Below are 20875 nucleotides of genomic sequence, written 5' to 3' on the forward strand. Positions count from 1 at the left end.
TGGAAAGCTCCTGGCCACTCGTGCCATTACCTCTGCTGTTCCCTGCAGCCCTGAGAAAGGAGCTATTTGCTTCTAAGAAAGCTTTCAGTCTTGCTTTAATACCGTGTTTTGCACTTAGTATTGAAGTCTGATGAGTGAGTGCTGATTTAGAATTCCTTTCCACTTCCTGCCACAGCTTGCTCCATAAATCAGATGGATGGGACCTCAAATGGGATGAAGAGAAACAGGACTCAGGAGTCACATAATGATGGGCAACGGGGGAATAAGTGTCACTGAATCCAGTGCTCATTTTTAATGTTTAGTTACATTCTAATGGAGTCTAGTGGAAATAAAAAATCAGATTAATATTCAGTCAGCAGCTATGAAAGATGTCTCTTTAACTATGTCATAGTTAAAATTTTACTGGCAAAATACGATCAGTGTAAAACTTTCTGACTAGCTAAAGTTTTCCAGCAGTTTAAGTAACGACAGACCATAATCAAGAGGATGCTGAATGATCTTAAATGAAGAGTGTGCTGGTTCTGCTTAAGAAATAATTTAGTAGCTCAGAGGCCTTAGGGTTAGATTCAAAAAACAGTCAATGTTTTCAGGCCTAAATTTCACACTCCCCAACAGAGCAGGCCTCTGGAAAATACAGAATGTAAAGAAATAGTATGGCACTGTATGTGGAGATTTTCCTGGTGAACAAAACAGGAAATTCAGCAAAATGTTGAATGAAAATATCTTTGCTGGGAAATAAGTTGGCATTAAGAGCTCTGCAAGAATTACCATTCTTTATTAAATTATTCCCTCAGGGGATTTTTTTTATTTTTTTTATTTTTTTTTTTTGTGCAAGGAGTACTCCAAAAATACCTTTTTAATCATATGGGGAAGCCAGCAGGTTTGTAGATGTGTAGGGGCAGATCCTCTCAGGGAAGTAATCCAGCCAAACTCACACTGAGGAGGGAAGAGTTGCACTGGGTCTCACTGCCACCTTAATCTGCCACTGCAGAAAGAAAAAAGGCCCACAGTGAGTCAAATGAAGAATCAACTACATTGATGGGATGTTTTGTGCTTTACCTGCCTCACTGACAGACACACAACCACCTTTCCCAGGATGGGACTGGCACTAGTGACACCTGAAATAACAGCATCTTACTATTAAAATTTAAATTACCATTTACTATTAAAATTAATATTTCTGTATATTGGTTGAGATGCAAGGGAGGAAATCAGCCACGTGTGTATGCAGAGGGTTAAAATTGTAAAAATGTGCGTAGAAGAAGCAGGGGTGAGAAATTCAACATCTTTGCATAAACAGCCTTGAAAGAAGTGAATATCCCTCCAGCTCTGGAATCCAGTGCTTTGGTTTTCTTGGATCAGGGCATTGGTTTCCTGAAGATACTGCTCTGTGTAGGAAAAAACATCAGGATCAGTTTCTAAAATTAAATTCTCTTGTGATTGAATAGATTAATTAATAATAAGGAAAGAGGAAAGCAACAAGAAAATGAAAGAAAGCCCGTGTAGTAGCATACCAAAAATACTAAATCTTCTCAACTGGTTGAGGACTGTTGCGTGGTAATTGGCAAAATTATATACAGTACGATATTTGTGTGCTTTCTTGTCCACCCTCTCTCTCTTTCATTCATCAAATTGCCTGTTCAGGCTTCAAATAAATAATTGAAATAGAAAAGCTAAGGCAGATCCGTAAAAACTGAATGAGCCTTTCAGACTCACAAAAGATGGAAGTGCTGGAATTTTTTTCCGTGAAAGGGCTAAACATTAAGATCATGAACAAATCATTTTGTCCCTCTAGTGTGAGTTTCAAACACACAGCTGCACGGTCCAGGGAAGTGACATATCTTCAAAGAATAGAGCAGGCTGAGTGATGAAAATCATCCTGCCAGCCTGGACACATTTCCATGAGTGCTTACACTATCAGTCAGGCATTTCCTCCAGGCCCGTGGTTTTATTTCAAGTGAGCTATCAGGGATTACAGACGGATGGTTTGCGTTGTGTTTCCTGCCGGCCGTGTGCTGCGCGCAGGACTCGGGCGCGTCCAAGGCGCTCTCCTGGTCCCGGTGTTTGTGCCCCTTGTTGGGGGATCTTTGCTGGGGCAGCAGGACCAGGTCTGAAGCTGTGATGGTTAAAGCCTGTCAGGATCTGTGTCACAGGCACCCTGGAGTGTTTGGGACATGGGGAGATTGGCGCTGGTGGCAGCGGGTGCTGCAGAGCCAGCCGGGCCTGCACCACAGCCCACATGGAGCTCTGCTCGTGCCTTTGTGGGCTGCCTAAAAACAGAGCCCAGACAAAATCCAGGGAATAGAAAGTGGTTATATTTACTGAAGGGCCTTCAGGTACATTTCAGATGGAGCCTCCCCACGGGCTACGCTCAAAAATGGATGATGGGTCGTGGGTTTTCATACTTTTATAAGTTTGGTTCATTTGCATATTGGGAGTTAATCTTCCAATTCCAGCTTTGATGCCTTAAGGTTTAGCTTTCATATTTCCAGATTCTGCACTGCCTTAGTGTGTGACTCTGAGCTCCACAGAAAGTGGTAGCAAGTTCTCCTCACAGCTCAGTCAGACACAACAATCCTTTCCCAGCCCCAGAACCAAGGACACCGCTGCAGCTTCAGGCCCAAGAGGTGCAAACAGCAGCAAATTGAGGAGAGCAACCTGGGAGGATGGGACTGCAAACCTGGAGCTGGAATTGCACAATTAACCCCAGCATGGAAATGGAGCACAACTCATAAAAGTGTGAGAACTCATGGAACACCATCCTGGCTCCATCCTGGCTCCATCCTGGCTCCATCCTGGATCCATCCTGGCTCCATCCTGGCTCCATCCTGGCTCCATCCTGGGCCCATCCTGGCTCCATCCTGGCTCCATCCTGGGCTCATCCTGGCTCCATCCTGGCTCCATCCTGGCTCCATCCTGGCTCCATCCTGGCTCCATCCTGGATCCATCCTGGCTCCATCCTGGGCCCATCCTGGCTCCATCCTGGCTCCATCCTGGCTCCATCCTGGCTCCATCCTGGGCCCATCCTGGCTCCATCCTGGCTCCATCCTGGATCCATCCTGGCTCCATCCTGGATCCATCCTGGATCCATCCTGGCTCCATCCTGGGCCCATCCTGGGCCCATCCTGGCTCCATCCTGGCTCCATCCTGGCTCCATCCTGGGCCCATCCTGGCTCCATCCTGGGTGTATCCTCAGCCAGGCTCTTGCACTGCCCAGGGTGTATCCTTTGAAGGCCTTTTAATAAATCTTCACTTTATTCCTTTAACTCTGGCCAGCCTCTGTTCCAGGGAGCCTCTCTGGGCATGAGATTCAGCTAATGAAGTTATTTACCCAAAGTTTGTTCCCCCCAGCTCACTTTTGTTTACATTTACACAGGTGCACTTGTTCACCTGGAGATTTCCAAGACCTGCATTGTTAAAAACCTTATTGGAGGTGTTGGGATCAACCTGCAGTTCCCTCCTGGCTCTCAGCTCTACCCAGCATGTCCAGTCCATCCTTGTCTTCATAGTCCAGAGTGGGGAGGAATCCCTCAGGCAGACCTAGATGCTGGGAGAGCTGTAGATGAGTGAGGAGGAGGAGGAGGCAGTCTGGCCACAGACTCCTGAGGTCTGTCTGTCACCCATCCCAGCAGAGGCTGTCACACCTCCTGGCCTGGTCCATGTCCCACTCCAGCTACAGTTCAGCTCCCAGGGAGCTGAATCCCTTTGCCTGTTGTACCAGGATGATGAACACACTTTGCCTGAAGGGGCACAGAGCAGTATCAGGTTTGTGCCATCATCAGGAGCAGGACAGCAAGCTGAATGAACTCCTCTCTCAACCTGTGGGGATATTTTTATGGCATACTGATCATTTTGATCCTGAGCCAGCTATCCAGCAATTCACTCTGGCTCTGAGGACTTGTAGTACATTATCATACACTTTGAAATTCATGCAGGAAAGATGTGATATTGCAAGTATAAATCAGGAGGTGATAATTCTCTCTTGGAAGGTCACGTTACGTGGGACTGTGCAATGCGTTCAGGAAGCCTCTAGCTTGAAAAGTTTGGTGTGTTTATTATTTTATGAAGAGCAGATGTTGTTTATCTCCTTTCTGTGCTTGACACCTCCGAGATTCAAAAGGGTTTTGGTTTTTTTTTTTAAATTTTCTACTTGGGACAAAAACCTAGGCCTGCAAAGGTGGCCTTGCACTGCCAGACAGTGACATGGGGGCTTGTTGGGGGGGATTTTGCAGCTGTGCCTGTGTAGTTCCACACTTTCTTGATCCAGCTCTTCTTTCTGCAGGAGCAAATGGGGCAGAGAGGTCCTTGTGAACCTTGATGTGAATGGGAGCAGAGTCCAAGGGTCTGGACTGTGGCACTCGGGGTGGTCGTGGCCAGGGTTAGCTGGTGTGCTCCTGGCCTTGTGGGAAGGAAGGGGAGAGGAGAGGAAACTTTGGGACATGGGGGCGAGGCCCAGTGAAACTCTGCACTGTCTGAGTGGGGCTTGGAAGAGAGATGGAGAAGATCCTCTTCTCTCTGCCAGAGGCTCTGTTGACCTACAGAAAGTGCAGGAGGTGTTGTCAGGTGGCTGAAGGGGGGCAGAGGGCAGTGGTGGCCTGCAGCTCCCTGCCCACCATGCGATATGCCCACCCCACCACTGCAAAGATTAATGCTGCAATAAGAAAGCAAATGCTTCTCTAGGTAATTCACATAAACCATTATGGGTCTTTTGCTTTGTGTTAGTATCCCTTGAGAGCATTTCCTCCTAAACATCAGCTCTTTTGTTTTCTGATTAACTCTCTTACCTGTCCATACTATATGGTATGAGCACGTTTTTGGACAAGTATTTGCAGTATATTTCAGAATTGCTTAAGAGCTTAACTAAATCCTCCAAGTTCTGTGCACAGCCAGTGATGAAATAATCTTCTTAATTGCACAAATAAATAAAGCAGAAGTTTGGTTTAAAGGTTAAGACTGTAAAACGATAGGAAATAGTAGATATGTCTGCCTGTCTCTTTTTAATGGGTTCTTGCTTCCCTCTCAGCTGTCTGTGAGGATCATGATATTTGCTGTGGTACTGCTCAAATTCCAAGTTTATGTCATCCATTTTAATCATTAGGCCTTTCCCAGTGTCCCTGCCCAGTGAGATCACTTGAAAGGGCGTTAGTGAGGAGTGAGGTGGGAGTTGTCACCACATTTTGTTGGTAGGGTCTGCATTTCTCAGTTGCTTCCAAGACCATGGTGTGTCCACAATTGCACCAGTGCGGACGTGGTCTGGGGATACTTTGTCTTCACTCATCTAAACCTGCCCTAATATCATTAGGGAATGTGGCCTTTGGTGAAGACAGATGCTGTGCTTCAGGGTAGGAGTCTTTCATGAGGATAAAAGCTTCAATTTTAACAAAAACACTGACAGCAGAGAGTGGTGGGCAGAAGCCTGATGGCAGAGACACATCAGTAATGCTCCTTCCACCTAATGACGCTCAAGCTTTGTGGAACAGTTTGCTGAAAATGAGGTGGCATGGCTGTGGTGTCAACCAGCCTGACATTCCTGGCTGATTAAAGCTAGGAAAATCAGAGCAAGAGTTTCTAGCCATGATGGGAATGTGCTGCCCAAATGTTAACAAGAGCCCCAGTAGGAACTGAGAAGGATTGCAGTAGATGTAGACAGCAAGTTGTGCTCCTTTATGTTTTTATGGAGGTGTCATTTTGCATACAGAATGATCTTCTTCACGTGCATGCCACTGTCTGTCCTATGAATTTATTCTGAAGAAGCTGGAACTAACAAGGACACCATGTCTGGATGTGTTGCTAGAAGACATCAGTTGCCTTTGATGGAAAAAACTGAGTTAAACATAGTGTGCTAAACTGTGAGAAACAAATGTGACATCTCCACAGAAGAGTGAATGGTTTCCATTAAGCTTGCTAAATCTGTCTTTCTCAGAATACCCAATATAACCTCATACACTCTTGATTTTAACAGGCTTTATTACACTGCACCTCAACTACATAAATATAAAGCTAAAATATCTAAAATATTTAACAGATGTGGAACAGAAGAGAGAGACCTCTATGGCATACAGTATGGGATCAGTCCAAATTAGTGATCATGGACCATTAAATATTAAGCCCTGTTCTGGAGATAGATTATTATTCCTCACCTTCCATTGGCAGTTCTGGCACTTAAAGGAGAAATGAAAAAACTCTTGACTAATATGGGCTGTGAAAATGAGTAGCCTGAGAGCGTTTAGTTCTGATCTTGCAGGCTGCAGTAACTTCCAAAGAGTTAAATGAGATTAAATCATGCTCCCAATATCAGGTACACCACAGTTTAGAAGACACTGTACAAAGGGAGTTGTGGTACAGAAAAAAGTTAACAAAGGCAGCAAGTCCAGATCAGCACCCCGAGAGCTTGCACTCCTTCATAGCTGAATTTAGGGACTTAGAGCAGGTGTGAGAAGCAAACTGCAGCGATGGAGGCTTTGCAGGCAGCAAGAGGAGGCAGAATAAAGTGTGTGAGATCAGGTAAAGGGGAAGAAATAACCTGGGTGGTGGCTGAGGGGAATGGAGACATTTGCCTGTGGGAGCACAGCAGGGATGGGATGAATGTCTGAGGAGAAGCCCTGGGGTGTTTATCTGGGATATGTGTTACTCATCAGAAGGGTGTGGGAGAAATATAACAGGGACAAGGGAGACTTCATGAAAATTATACCAAAATGTGGTTGCCTCAGTCAGTTTCCCCTTCCTTACAAGTGAGCAGTGACTTGGTCTGCTCTACACTGGCTATTTATTTTAGGTTAGATTACTATGGAGATAATATAGGCACGATTTATTAGTAGTATAAAATCAACATTTATGAAAGTTTTCTGCTCCAGTGGTAGTCCCACCCACGTTGTGACATAAATTCCCATTTTAGATAGAATACCAAGAAGAATCAGGGGTGTAATCAACTATTTCCCTGTATCAAGACTATTTAGAGACATCTTAAAAATGGGAAATTCTGAAAGAGACCACTAATGTAAAACATCCACTGCAGATCCAAAGAAAGGATATAGAAAACATATGGATGTAGCCCATAGTAACAGTTTATTTGGAGGTAATAAACTGCCTTTTTCTAGAAAGCATTAGAGTAGAGGATCTGTTAAAAGAAAACTCCCAGGCTTCTGGCTAATGACCAGAAGAGAGATAAACAAAACATAATAAAATAGTAAAACACCACCTTACGATGTTTTATCAACCGTCATCACAACTGTTTTCATTCTTTTGTTCATATTAATTCCTTCATTTCCCGTTCTTAAAACATTGAAGTATCAGTGGCTCTAATATCTGACAGAAGACAAAACATTTCTTCATTGCAAGACAAAGAATAGCTGATCAGCAAAGCACAAACATGGTGCTGAACACCTTCACAAATTGATCTGAGAGGCACAACAGATTGCAGCAATTAAAAACTCTCTCAGGCCCTTCAAAACACAGATACCTCAGCTGTGTGCTTTACACTAATCCAACCTCCTTCAAGATAAAATTTGACAAGAAGGTCCTTCGTTGTGGTTCCATATTGCCATCTCTTTTTAACAAAAAGCAGCTGAAATGATTAAGAATCAGGACATTGTGTATTTAAATAACCACAACAAAACTTGGAATTTGTGTTGTCACAGTGTAACTGGTATAACTCCACATTATCTGGAGTGTAGTGTGTCACATGAAGGTGGGAAAGAGGAAACATGATTTATAAAAATGGGCATAATTAAACACCATTCCCCTTACTAAAATTGTACTTAACTTGTCTAATGTATACATATATTGCAAGGGAGAGGTGGCGAGATCAGATTTGAAAGAAGCATAGAAAAGAAAACAGAAAAAAACCATCTACCATCTGTACAGCAATAAAAGAACAAAAAGCAGGGGGGATATCCTTTTAATTATTATGATTAATCATGTTTATTACAGATGGAATAAAGGACCAACTAAGAACAGCCCTCTATGCAGTAATAAATCCAAAAGAGAGTAGGCAGTCCCTGCAGGGCTTGCAAATACAGGAGCCAGGTAAAGCTCTGGGGAGGGTGACAGAGAGCACAACAGAGACCTTAATGGTGGAGGTGGATCTTAATGCAATTCCCACAGTGGCTTTTTACCCACTTTGCTCCATAAAAATGCTTGTAGCCCCTTTCTCTTTGTGTCCCTGTGAGTGCTGGTGGCTGTGGCTGCGTGTTGAGCCCTGTGACAGCACAGGGAGGGCTGGGGATGAGGAGGGAAAATCTTTTGAGGGATAACCTTGAGTGAAATCGGTGAGCAGGCTTTGATTTGGTAGTCAGGCATTGAGGACATCAGAGTAATGGGAATGAATAGCCCTGGCCTGCCCCATAAGTTAACAGAGCAGCCAGGGAAAAGAGAGAGAAGGAGCATTAGCGCTGCTGAGCCTTTCCAGCTGCCTCACAGTTCCCTGCGGGTGTTGCCCCCGCAGTTGTAATCACAGCTATCCCTGCCAGTCCTACCTGCCTGACAGCAACAACCATGACCTCGGCTTTGAAGTTAAACTAAAGATAGATTCCTTCTTTTTCATGCCTAATTTGGATCAGATGACCAAATACACAGCGGGGTTTTTGCTGTACTTCATGTTATGTTTCAGCAGCTAAATATAGCTGTATTACCTCAGAAATACTTAAAAGACCCAGACCAAACAACTCCCCCAGATCCAGTAGTGGTGCTGGGTTCTTTGGGGACTGCTCCTTCCCAGTTGGGTTAGAGCCAGCACTGGTTTGTGTGGCTGCTGCCAGAGCAGGCAGGGCTCAGCACAGCCCTGGCTGAGCTCCAGGGAAGGAAAGGAAGCCACAGGGCCAGAAGGGTAAATTCTTCATCGTCTCTTTATGCCATCTCTGCCTTGAATTTTGTGATTCATGGTTAGGAAATGGCCAAGGCAGAATCAAAGCTCTGTAGTGTGATTGCTCAGGCATCAGGTGAGAAGACAAGGGCACGGGAGTCTGCCTTTGTTTGCTTAGATCATCCTTTGTGTCATCACAAGCCTTGATTCCTCCCAGAGCTGTGTGTGAGCCCACCAGCCCTGTGGGGTCACAGGTACAGCGAGCAAGGCTGCTGGGAGCTGCTGGAAGTGACAGTGCCTTGCCAGGAAGGAAAATTGACAGGCTCAGTGTTTGCTGTCAAATCTAAAATCCGGGACCTCTCAGCCTTGGCTTTTTGTTTGGAAGCAGCAGCTTCTCCAGGGCTGTTTCCTGGTGCTGCAGTTCAGTGGGAGCAGAGCAGGACTTGGGGACAGAACCAGCACTTGGTACAAGCAGGGCTGGCAGGACAGGTACCCCACAAGCAGAATATGAGCTTTCCTAGAGCCGTCTTACCTTGAATAACATACCTGTCCATGGAAATGTGGGAGCTTTTCCAGCCCACATTCCTCCCCTAGAGCACTGCATTGCTGACAAGCTCACCTAGGAGCACCCAGACAGTGGGGAAACCTGCTGGTGAGATGTGTGGGCTTGATTCCTCCTTGTTTCCACTGAGAATCCCTGCAGAAGGGAAGATTCTGAGTGGTACAAAAGGCCTGAGAGAGCAAATGAGAGCAAAATGAAGAGTCAGGCCAGCCTTGCTCTCTGGAGGTGTGAGGCAGGGCAGAGACACCGGTGGGAGCTTTGGAGGATCCTCAGTGTCTGCTGGGCAGAGCTGCTGCAGATCCCCAGGGAATGTTCTCCAGGAGAAGAAAAGCTTCCACATGTAAAACCTAATGGTGCATTCAAACAGAAGTGACCAAGAATCCTTGAGCTCAGCTGAATGATGATTGCATTTAGGCAGGAAAAAGGATGATGTTCCGTGAGGAGGCAAAAATAGGAGGGGTGGCTCACGAGTGAGCAGTGAAGAGGAACTGGCAAGAAAGATGAAATACAAATGAAATGGAGAGCATCTTGCTGAGAAGGGAGAAAACAAGATCAGTAGAATGTTTTGGTTTCCACTGACTGTCTCACACTGGCAGTTCTCAGGTCATTTTCCTGGGTTTTCACCTATTCCAAACTAGGTCTTAACAGTAATAGAAGCCTGCTCCAGTCCAGAATTCTCACTTGTCTTTAGCAGAGCTGACATCTTTTCTTCGCTCCTTTTAAACACTGCTTGAAATTTAGGTGAGGTCTGCAGAGCTGTACAAGAGCAGAATCTAATTTAGACCCATCAATGGAGAAAATAGGATGATTGTTTTAATTAAATAAATAATTAAATTTTTGGTGAAATAAAAAATGGAATGGAGAAATTCAGAAATCTCAGAAGATACATCAGTGAAAATTATTCTGTCTGATTAAATGGGAGCTTAGTCACTTGTCAAGAAAACATTCTGAATTAATAAGTGTAAAATATAAGTGTAAAACATCAGGGCAAATGATGTTTCAGCTTGGATGTGCTGAAATGACTTAAATGAGTCCTGCAGTAAAGTGCTGGTAGCACAAGTCTGCAGCCCTGTTCTGAACATTCCTGTTCTCTCCCAGGAAATATCAGTTCCTTTATATAGTGTGAATGAGAGATAAAGACAGACTTTCAAAGCCACTTTACATCTCTGGTAAATGTGGGCCAGTTCCCAGCTCTGAATTAGAGGATCTCCAGCATAGGAGAATGCAGTTATCAATTTCCCCAGTGCACCACGAGAGAGCTTTTGATCTTTGTGATCAGATTATCTTGTTAGTGGCTCTCAAAAGGCAGCAGAAGCAGACGATATTCCATGAAGACCGATGCATTGACCTTTTTCCACTCACTGTGCCTGTTCTGAGTCTGAACAGAATTTAAACCTGTGAGGGGAAAAGCAAAGCTGCATCAGACAAAGAACTCTTCCTGCTCTCCATAAATGTCACTGGTGGGCTGCTCAGGGCACTTGGTTATTTGCCCTCATGTTGTGTTTTAACCTGGTTGCATAAACAAATGTGGTTTATGTAATGTGCTCTGCTGTGTCCCTGCCTCTCAGCCTTGCCACTCCTGCTGGATCTTTTCTACTCTTCAGCCAATTTGAATCAAATTTAACAGATCCTGAGTTCTGTGAGGAGAGAGACTGGCTGGTAAAAACCCAGTGTTGTGAACTCAATCTCTGTGATGGCACAGAACCTCCATGGAAGCCATCAATGAAAAGCCATAGGAAAAAACATAAGGAAAAAGCTCCAGTGACAGCTGCTGCTTGCAGAAAGTATATTTTCTTCCCTCTCCTTCCCTTTTTAAATAGAAATGATTTAACAAACACATTCAATCATGTCCTCAGATGTTACCATTGAAACCACGGGAGTACAACATCTGGAAAAAGTCTTTTCTTCTGTCAGACTTATGCAACATGAAATGCATTTGTCTGTTCTGTTACGACACCATGCTTTCCCAAACAGAAAAAATCTGAGCTGGCCCTTCATGTGGAATAAACTGGAGCAGCTCCACAGAATTCAGTTTGCTGATTCATAGCAGCATAGGCTTCAGTCCTTTATTTGCTCTTTCTTTCCCTGTACATGTGGCACTTTCTAACATATTTATGATATTCAAGATTTCAGAGAAGTGTGGTGGCCCTGAGACAGTGGGATTATTTTTATATGTGGCTCTGGCTTGCAATGTCGTTAAAGCTGTTTAGCTTATGTAATGAAAAATTGGTGATTCAGCTCCCAACATTGATACATCCTAAATGGATGAGAAACATCATTAGCCATCTTCTTCCCATATTTTCCATGTTGTATTTTAGTGCTTCGTTGCTGTGATTTAGTGTGGAGGAGCCTAAGCAGATCCCTGCTTCTGTCATGTTTTAACATGAAACGTCAAATCCAAGGCCTGGGTCTGTTGAGCGCTCCCAAAAAAATGAGATACTTGGATTGTTCACGAGTCTTTCCAATGAAATGTCAAACTTTTCATACTACAAAAATGATGTTCCCCAACATAGAGCTTGAAAACAGATAATTATCCAAGAACATGAAACAGAATTAACATGCACTGGAGCATGTCATGAACATTTCCCTCAGCAAATAACAAAGGTAATTGCTGTCAGAGTACAAAGCAAGGAGAAAGGTTGGCTCTGTTCCTTAGACAATTGAGATTGGCCACTGTTTACCCATTTAGCCCATAAAAACATGCAGCCTGGCAGAAGGGTGCCATTCCAGGGCTGGTGGAGTGTGACCATTGCGGGCACTTCTCATTTCACACTCCCCAGGTCTGATCAGACACAAGGTCCTTGGCTATTATTAGACATCTAAACCCTGATGAGTCAGAGCTCATTTGTAAACTATGTTAAGCCCCAGTAATAATTAATACAGTTTTTGAACCACATTTTGACTTCAGGCACAATTAAGAGGCTTCATTCTTAGCCTAGAAGAAAGAATGGACATAATTTGCTAGGTGGACGTAATTTTCCCGTATAGAAATCACAGAAGCGAGAAAAAAAAAAACAACCCACTCCTAATTGCTAATGGGGGTAGTTCTGGTTTATGATTTTACAAATCAATTTTCTAATATTAGAAACCAGTGGAGTGTAGAGATACAGGATGGAAGTGTGGAAGGGACCTCCTGAAATCCCACGTGTAGCTCGTGGACATCACAGGCTACTCCCCTCATGGATTTATTCAGCCAGGTCTTGCAAATGCTTGAGATTTTTTTGTCCCCACCTTCCTCGTGGGAGGCTGCTCCCAAAACTCATCTCTCTGATAGTTAAAATGAATGTTTCCCCCTTTTTTCTTTTCTTTTTTCTTTCTATGCTTCTTTTATTCTCAGAGATGTCTGCATTTAAGGGAAAGGCGAGACACCTTTAACCAGCAATAACCAGATTCTCCCAATCATCTTTGTGCCATGGGGGAAGGCTCTTAGTATATTTTATCCATACAAAACTTGGAATTTGAGCTATCCTGTAGTGAATATCATGCACAGAGAGCTGAGAGGGAAGGAAGAACCCACTGAAAAGGGACAGACATACCTATTGTTTCTGATCATTTACATTCTTAATCTTTAAACCAGATTTCTGGGGTTTTTTTGTCATTCTCACTGCCTTGTGGGCACTCCCAGCAGCCCTCTGCCTCTGAAGCTGTTGTAGCAGACCCTCTCCCAAATAATGAACTATTTTGAAGTGTAAAAGGTCTTTTGTAATCAGATTTTATTTTTGGAAAAGAGTACACTGTGCCATCTAAAGATGTTTTATTTTTCCCCAAAGTGAACTATTTTGAAGAGTCAAAGGTCTTTTGTAAGCAACTACTACCTATTCCTCCCCAATAATTGTGTTTATGCTACGTTTTTATTACAAATTATTACAATTTCATTGCAATTGTTAATTTTTTGATTTTTTTTTTCACCTTAACAAGATGCAGAGAGTCTTCAGTGTAACACAACAGATTTTTTAGCCATATGCTCTATTTTCAAGCTAAATGTACTGCAGCTTAAAAAGCCAGTTATGTTTTTGGGGAACACTAGGCTACATTTTCTGTCTAAAGGTGAAATTCACACCTGTGGCAGGGACTAACCCAATGTTTATGTCTGAGTTAGGCATATTAGATGCCAGATCAGAAGGATCTTCTTTAGTGCATCACAAAACACCAAAAAGTTACAGCCCAACAGCAAGACAAGACATCAAGGAGAGGTGTCTGCTGCTCCCTTGCCCCAGCTGACTTCCTGAATTTAAATCAGATTTGCTTTCTTCTCTTTGACATCTGTTTAAGTGCATTATTAACTGGAATAAGCATTTTTTTATTAACTTGTGCTCACTTTACATTGGTCACGATTAATTTGTGTGACAATTAATTTGTGTGACGTTTTACCAAAACTGTTACTATGAAGCTCCTGCTAATAGTGCTGAGATTCTGTGAGTGCACATTCTTGTTGCTCCTTCACAGTGTAATCAGTAAATACGAGAACATTTGTAGCTGATGTAATTTAATTCAGTGAATATTAAGCTGATCCTGGTGCTAGCAGTCTCCTAGCTCACCTTCAATAAGCAGTTGGAAAACAGAAACCATAAACTGCAAAAATAGAAGCATTAATTTTGCAGTGTAGCAAAGTGAATCTCTAAAATCCATCTTTTAGATTCCTGCTGAGACATTTGTAATCCAACCAGGAAGAAATAAATGCTTTTAGCTCCTCTGCTCTGGGGTGTGGATCTACAGTGGAATATCCAGGAAATCAGAGAGACACAGCCAGGTTAGAGGAAGGACTGAGAGAAAAAATGAAAAGTATTCAAAGATAAGTGAAAGTGTGAATTTGTAAGTATCCAGTGTGTCACCTGACAATAAAAATGTCAAAAAGAGGGTAATGAGTCAATCTGTAAAAACCAGGAGAAGAAAAAGGAATCACAGGTAGAGACAGACTTGGGAAAATACAAATCCTCAATGACAGAGGATGGGAAAGTGTGTGTGGAGAAGCCAGGGCTATGAAATTAGGAGGGAAACATAGAGAAAATAAAGGAATGTTTGCAAGAAATTTCCACTGAAACCATAAGAATCTAAAGCCATTGTAGGAATACAGATGCTGTTTCTGAAAGCAGTAATTTAGTGATTTGATGTGAATAAAAGCAAGTCAAAACAAATGAAAACACCAATTCCAACAGCTTTTTAGCTTCAAAAAGATGGGTAAAATCAGAAAACAAGTCCTGACCTTCCCAAAAGATGATCACCTCATACTGGAGATGCTCAGAAACAGTGGGAGGATTGATCAAATAATCACCAGACTTGGAACAAAGTAATTCTAGACTGAAGCAGGAGATGAAAAGCAACATGGAAAAGACATTAGAAGCAGCTGTGTCATTTCCCCTGCCACATGTAGTGATCCCAAGGAAACCTTCTGTCCCTGTGACCCTCCTGCTGCTGGATCTGCTCAACCTGGAATTTGTGCACTTTATCCAAAAGGTGGCTCTGTGGGGAGCTGCCATGTCCCAAATTAATACAGAGAGGGTAGGGTTATTCTGAGAAACTTAATGGGAGAACAAATTAAAAAAAAAAAAAAGGGAAAAAAATATTGCCAAAATGGAAAAAGAACTTTGAAATTCCTGTGTGTAGCTTGAGTGGAGATACAGTAAGGCAGAGGGCAAAAGAAGGGTGTTGTGCCCCATTTTCTGAGACTGGCACTTAGCATGTTTCCATCTGCTTCAAGGGAGCCTTCCCCTTCAGTGTATATGAGATATATAATATATATATTATATATTCTAGGAGCATGGGCATAGACAATAAATACAAATATCAATGTATGTAAATGTGATGTGCTTAGGCTGGAGAAAAAAACCACAGAACAAAGGAATTTACCAGTGTTGGTCCAGTTCCTGAGCTGAAAAGGTCTGGTCTGGAGGGATGGGAATAAAATTCCAAAGCCATTGTCAGCCCCTAAGCGTGCCCCATAAATTATGTATAGCTGTTCATTGAAATGATTGTGATGTGTCCAGGTGACTTGTAAAGCAGGATTTGTCATGAAAGGTTGTTGGAAAGATCTGAATAAACAGCAGAAGGAGGGTGTTGATTGCTGCAGAAGGTTGGATGTCTGTTCCCTTCAGCTAAAAAGGGGATTTTGGAGCAACCCCTGAGCTCTACTACCTCCTGAAGAAACTAGAAGGGGATAATTCATCAGGCTTTTTTGGGTTTCTGTGAAATAGAGGCAAAGGAAGAACGAACCAAAGAAAATGTCTGACAAAACTGAAGCTAAATGAGTTTATTTTCCTTACTTTCGTTGTAATGTACGTGTGCTAGATAACGTGAAAAGGAGAAACTGCCAAATGCCTTTATGAAGGAGATAAGAGCATATGTGGAGGAAAATGAACCATAAATGTTATCTCAGAGAGGTCCCACTTGAAATAAGCGTATATATGGCAGTTATGTCTAAAATTTGTTATGTTGCTATTGTTTTGTGAAATGACAGAACATCTGCTTAGTCACAAGGCACCAGTAAAATGCAGCTTTATGCCTAAAGCAGTATGTCAGTTCCTAACAAAAACAAAGGCACATTGTCTTTTCCACTAGTCATTTCTGACCTAATAATGGTTCAGAAAGGATTTTTTATTTTCATTTTTAAAGAAATGAATGGAAGAATCGAGTCATTTATGATTCCTTTCAAGATGAGGCTTTGTGCATTATTTGTGTATAAGCTGGCAAAATGCTTTGTCTCTGCAAATCATATTTATGTCACTGGAGCACTTTTAAAAAGGCAGCTACTTGTGAGTACCTTGAGAAAAAATCATGCTTAGCTTACAGTTTCTAAATGCAGTGTATAAGCAGCTGGTTTTCCCTCCCACTGGAACACCAGCAAGTGATATGTGTGCTCACATGGCGAGTGGACACAAGTCACATTTCACCTCAGAGCTGACTCTTCAGAAGGAAAAACGCATTCACAGTGCAATCTGTCATGTAGAAAACTAATTACAAATCCCCCCAGGACAATTATTCTATGGAATTTTCTCTGAATATTCCAAGCACACAACTTTTAAGTGGCTTTATTCAAAGAGAATATTTTCATTGTTGTGTTCACTGACCTGAGAAGCTTGAAACTGTGGTGTAAAATAGGATTTTAAAACCTATTTTCAGATGAAATGGGGTTATTATCCTACAGCTTGAAGTCATACACATGCATATATGACCCCTCAGCAAATAGACTGATCAATGAAACAGATAGAAATTGGCACCTTTTTCTACAATGGTTTTCATGGAGTGAAGCAGTTATTATTTAATTAAGGGGTGCAAGTATTCAAGGAGAACTGGCTTCGTGAAAAACCACGATAATGAATTTGTATTCTGCCACACCTGTGTTCAGAGGGAGAATTAGGGTTAGATCCTTGTGCAGAGCTCAAGGGTTGTGTGTCACGGGCTCTTTGAAGCCTCTGAAGTCTGAAGGACTCTTTTATGTGACTGGGAATGTGCGTGCTACATCATGAAGTATTAATAGCAGAGAAAGACAGGAGCCACTCTCATATGAATTCTTTCTTCTCCAGAAAACCTGATGTCAGCAGAACTTCTTCTTTTTTTTTTATTTTTAATGTCACTTAAGGTTGGGACCTTTGCTGGAATAAATAAAATCCATGCAGGAGAGTCATCTGTGTCTGACTCAGAGCTGAATAGTAATATGTGATTTTTACCTTTCAGCTGAGTCAGATACAGACACTAAAACTTCCCCACAGAAGCAGTATATAGTTTCTCAGAAACCCTTCAGAGGTTTATGAACCTGATCCAAAGCTTATTGCAGTTGGGAAAATTCCTGATTTGAGTCAGTTTCCAGTTGGACTGTACAAATCTTATTGATCCATTTATATAACCTTTTCAAGAGGGGAAAAAAAAAATTCTTTCACATATGGCAAAAACTTGAAGACTTAATTTTTAAGCTGTTAAGATTCCAGTATTCCCTGGGATCTTAGGCAGCAGGTAACTTGTGCTTTGTGAAGGTAAAGGCACAAGCTCCAGGGCCCAGCCTGAAATTCATTGCAATTATTTAACTGAGGCATCAATTCTCAGCACCAGAACAGGGCACTCCCAGGCAGGAGCTGTTGTGCAGAGTTTCCAGGGGTGGCTGGGTGGCATCATTTGTCAGCTGGCAGGGAAAGAGCCACCAAAAGAAGGCGTTTTTAAGAGTGGCTCTTAAGCAATGATAGAAATACCACGACTGACTCCAGTCTCTGCTCCCCAGTGTTAAACTGGGGCAAGGGACTCTGGTTCTCCCCTCTGGGGGAGCAGGAGGATTTGTGCTTGGTGGCAGCAGGCTGGAGAATTGCTCAAGGATTTTAACAGATCTGTGTCCTCCAGGCTGTCTCTGAAGATGACCTGAACCTTCAGGTGACCTCCACATCCTCTGCTGGGGACCTCACAGCCCCCAGCCACAAAGCACAGCAGGCATTCCCTGCCCACACCCCACCCCTGGGGCCACACAGTAAAAAGTGATGGTAAATGTCTTCCATTATCATTTTCTAAAGCTCCACCATCCAGTCCATGCTGATGCCTGGTGCTGTTTTCACAGAGTCACAGAATGATCTAAGTTGGAAAAGACCTTTCAGAGCATCCAGTCCAACCTATGACCTAACACGTCCTCATCAACTAAACCACCGAGTGCCACATCCAGGCTTTCCTTAAACAGCTCCAGGGTGCAGTCTCAAGCCTTTGAGACAGGTTTCTGCTATTCTGGGAGAAAAAGGAGGCTGGGACATGCTGCCATAAGCTTTGTTACTGCCCTGAAACGCTGATCTCACTGGGGTCCTGTGGCAGTAGCCAAAGGAGAGCTGTGCCTTCTGCAGAAGAGAAGGGTGCTGGGTCACAAGTCACTGTGAAATGGTGACATTGCCTTCTCAGCAGGGATGCTCAGCGTGTCTGGGGCTCCTCACCAAGGTGGCTGCACTGTCCCATCTCCTGGGATGAGTTTATTTATTGATGAGCCATTACTGATGCACAAAGTCAGGCTCTGATCCCTCGTTCTAGGTGAGTGCTAGCCACAGGACATGAAAGCCCTGTTGTGAAGAGGCTGGGAAAGGGTAGCCAAGGTGAAAGGGATTGGTAGGTCACACCTGAGTTGATGTGAGGGTGTCAGGGCTCTGGGTGATTTGGTGGCCCCTCTCTGCAGGGAAGCCAAGAAAAAGGGCTGGGTTCACCTTCAGAGATCCAGAGGAGATGGAGGAGATGGAGAGGAGATGCAGGTCTGGACTCCAGCTTCTCTCTCGCTGCAGTGAAGGCACCAGAACCCAGAAATGCTGCAGTGCACCATGCTGGGAAGCTCAGCTTCCTCCTTGGAGATGGGGCCCATTTGGTTCAAGAATTGCTTGTTCTGAGCAGAAGTCAGGATTTGAGCCATGGGCAGTGAATGAAATCAGATTTTTGCAAACAAGGAGTGCCTTATCAGTCAGTAAACATTTCTGCTCTGACTTGCAAACAGTCATTAAAAGCCTTTATTAAATTTTCTGTCTGTTCTGCTTGCCACTCAGCCATTTCTTTTCATTCTGAAGAATTATAACTAAGAATGAATGAGTCTTTCCTAATATGGTCAGGATACAATAAATTTGTGGAAGAGTTGATTATCTTTCTCCCTCATAGGCAAGATTTTCCAATTGTTTAACAAAATATTGTTTTGTATTGTCATGGCATTGGTCTTTATGGCTGTGAATACCAAGGCTCAATATTAAGCAAGTTGTTTATAAAAAACAGACATGAAGTAACAATTAGAGAGTGTTCAGTGCACTTCCCCACCCGAGTCCATACCCTCTCCTGCCACTTACTGATCTTCCACTGCTCTGTGCAGTTATTTGTGAATTCAGAATGAGCAAACTGAGCTCTTCAGTGAAAGGGTGCAGAATTTCCTGGTTCTGCCTTGCAGAAGTTGGCATCTGCTGTTCCACAGAGCTGGATCTCTGCTGCATTTGTCAGCCCCAGAGTGGAGGATGGCAGCTCCCAGCACCTGAAGGAGACTGTGACACGAAGCTTCACACTACAGAGAAATTGCTGCATCCATCACCATCCTTTCAGCCCATTAAATACAGCTGTATTAGCCCTGTGCTCCAGTTCACCCACAGCTCCCAGAACAGCTCCTTTTTAGTGTTTGAATCTCCAAAGTGTTACATTTCAAAGTACATTTTGCTCAGTACCAAGAATAATCAGTCCTTTGGGATGAAGCAGATGACAAAGCCTGAAATGGATCTGGAGTACTTTGGGAGGCAGATACTTGTGCTGAAGGTATTGGATAGATCCCCAATCTGGCAGCTGTGCAGAGGCTTTGAGAGATCAGTGTCTTTCCAATTGGTCAGTGCTCCTCAGGAGTGAGGGAAAGGTTCAGGCTTCTCCTGGACCATCCTTGCATGATGAATATTTGCCTTACAACACAATTTATTAGTCTAAGCCATTTGGTTGTTTTGATTTTTTTTCCCAGATAGTGTTGCTCTTGGTGTGCCCTGCACAGGCTGGGTTTGGATTCACTCCCATGGAAATGGGTTTTTTCATCTTTTGGAACTACCAGTGAGCTGAAAAATCATTTATTTCCACAGTGCTAATAGCAGGCAGCTGTTTGTGGTGACAGCAGGAGAAAGAGTTATCTGAAGATCAAAAAGCTGAGGTTTTTTGAGGGGGTAAATATATTGTTAGAGCAAGCATGACCTGGTGTGATAGATTTAGATTTATTTTAGAAAAGTGCTCAGTCCTGGAAATACTTCAAGTGAAATCTAATGAACACCTTGCAGCTGGAACAGGCATTTTAAAGTCATATTTAGGGGCAAGGTTTCCAAATGACCAAGCCCATCATGAAAAGTAGCAAACTTCCTTAGCTGTGAAGTTTGTCATGGTGTTCAGCTGTAAATCCCTCAAAAGGAGCACTTGGACAGCTGGCAGATTGTACCATCATTATCAATGATCCCTGAGCTGTGCTTGGCAAAGGAAGAGCTGTGGGAACAGCACTCCCCGTGCTGGTACTGGTAGATGTGATGTTTTCAATTAAAAGCTTGATAAGTGGTCAACTACAGTGGAGAACATTTGGTTGCATAGTCTGTTACTCCAAAATGTTTGAATTCCATTGCCAGGAACAGGCTCCAGCTTGAGGAGCTGCTCTCAGAAGTGCGTGAGGAAGTGTTTGTTGCTGTGGAAAGCAGGCGGGTGCCGGGGGTAGGAACTGTGTAAATAGTCTGACCGTGCTTGCTTTGTCACTTCTTCCATTTCAGCTGGATGCTGAGAAGGCAAAGCTGAAGCTGGAGCGATGGGGTCCCCGAGATGCTGGCAGTGGGGATGGAAGGAGTGAGGAGATGGAGTCAAGTGGAGATTGTGATGATGAGGATGGCTGCCAAGGATCCGGGGACAGGATGCACACAGCAGGTAAATCCAGCTTCTGTAGGCACCTAGAGAGCTTAGAAATGTGTGTGTCACAGTCAGGTGGCCAGAGCTAAGACTTACACTGCTTGAATTGCTGTCAAAATCCTACTGAATTCAAAGGATTTGAATCTTAATCTGTGAAGAGCTGCAGTAAA

At 43.3% G+C, this 20875-nt stretch overlaps 1 protein-coding gene across 2 annotated transcripts in view; it reads left to right on the plus strand.

Moving 5' to 3' along the window:
• Positions 1-20875, plus strand: part of LOC131581708 (glypican-5-like) — a 341002-nt gene that overhangs the window by 223719 nt on the left and 96408 nt on the right. For both annotated transcript variants that reach the window (XM_058844270.1, XM_058844269.1), the window contains one exon: positions 20573-20723. In XM_058844270.1, the coding sequence (XP_058700253.1) occupies positions 20573-20723 (151 nt within the window). The remainder of the gene's footprint in view (positions 1-20572; positions 20724-20875) is intronic.

Source organism: Poecile atricapillus, chromosome 8 (genome assembly GCF_030490865.1).
Source record: "Poecile atricapillus isolate bPoeAtr1 chromosome 8, bPoeAtr1.hap1, whole genome shotgun sequence".
NCBI lineage: Eukaryota > Metazoa > Chordata > Aves > Passeriformes > Paridae > Poecile > Poecile atricapillus.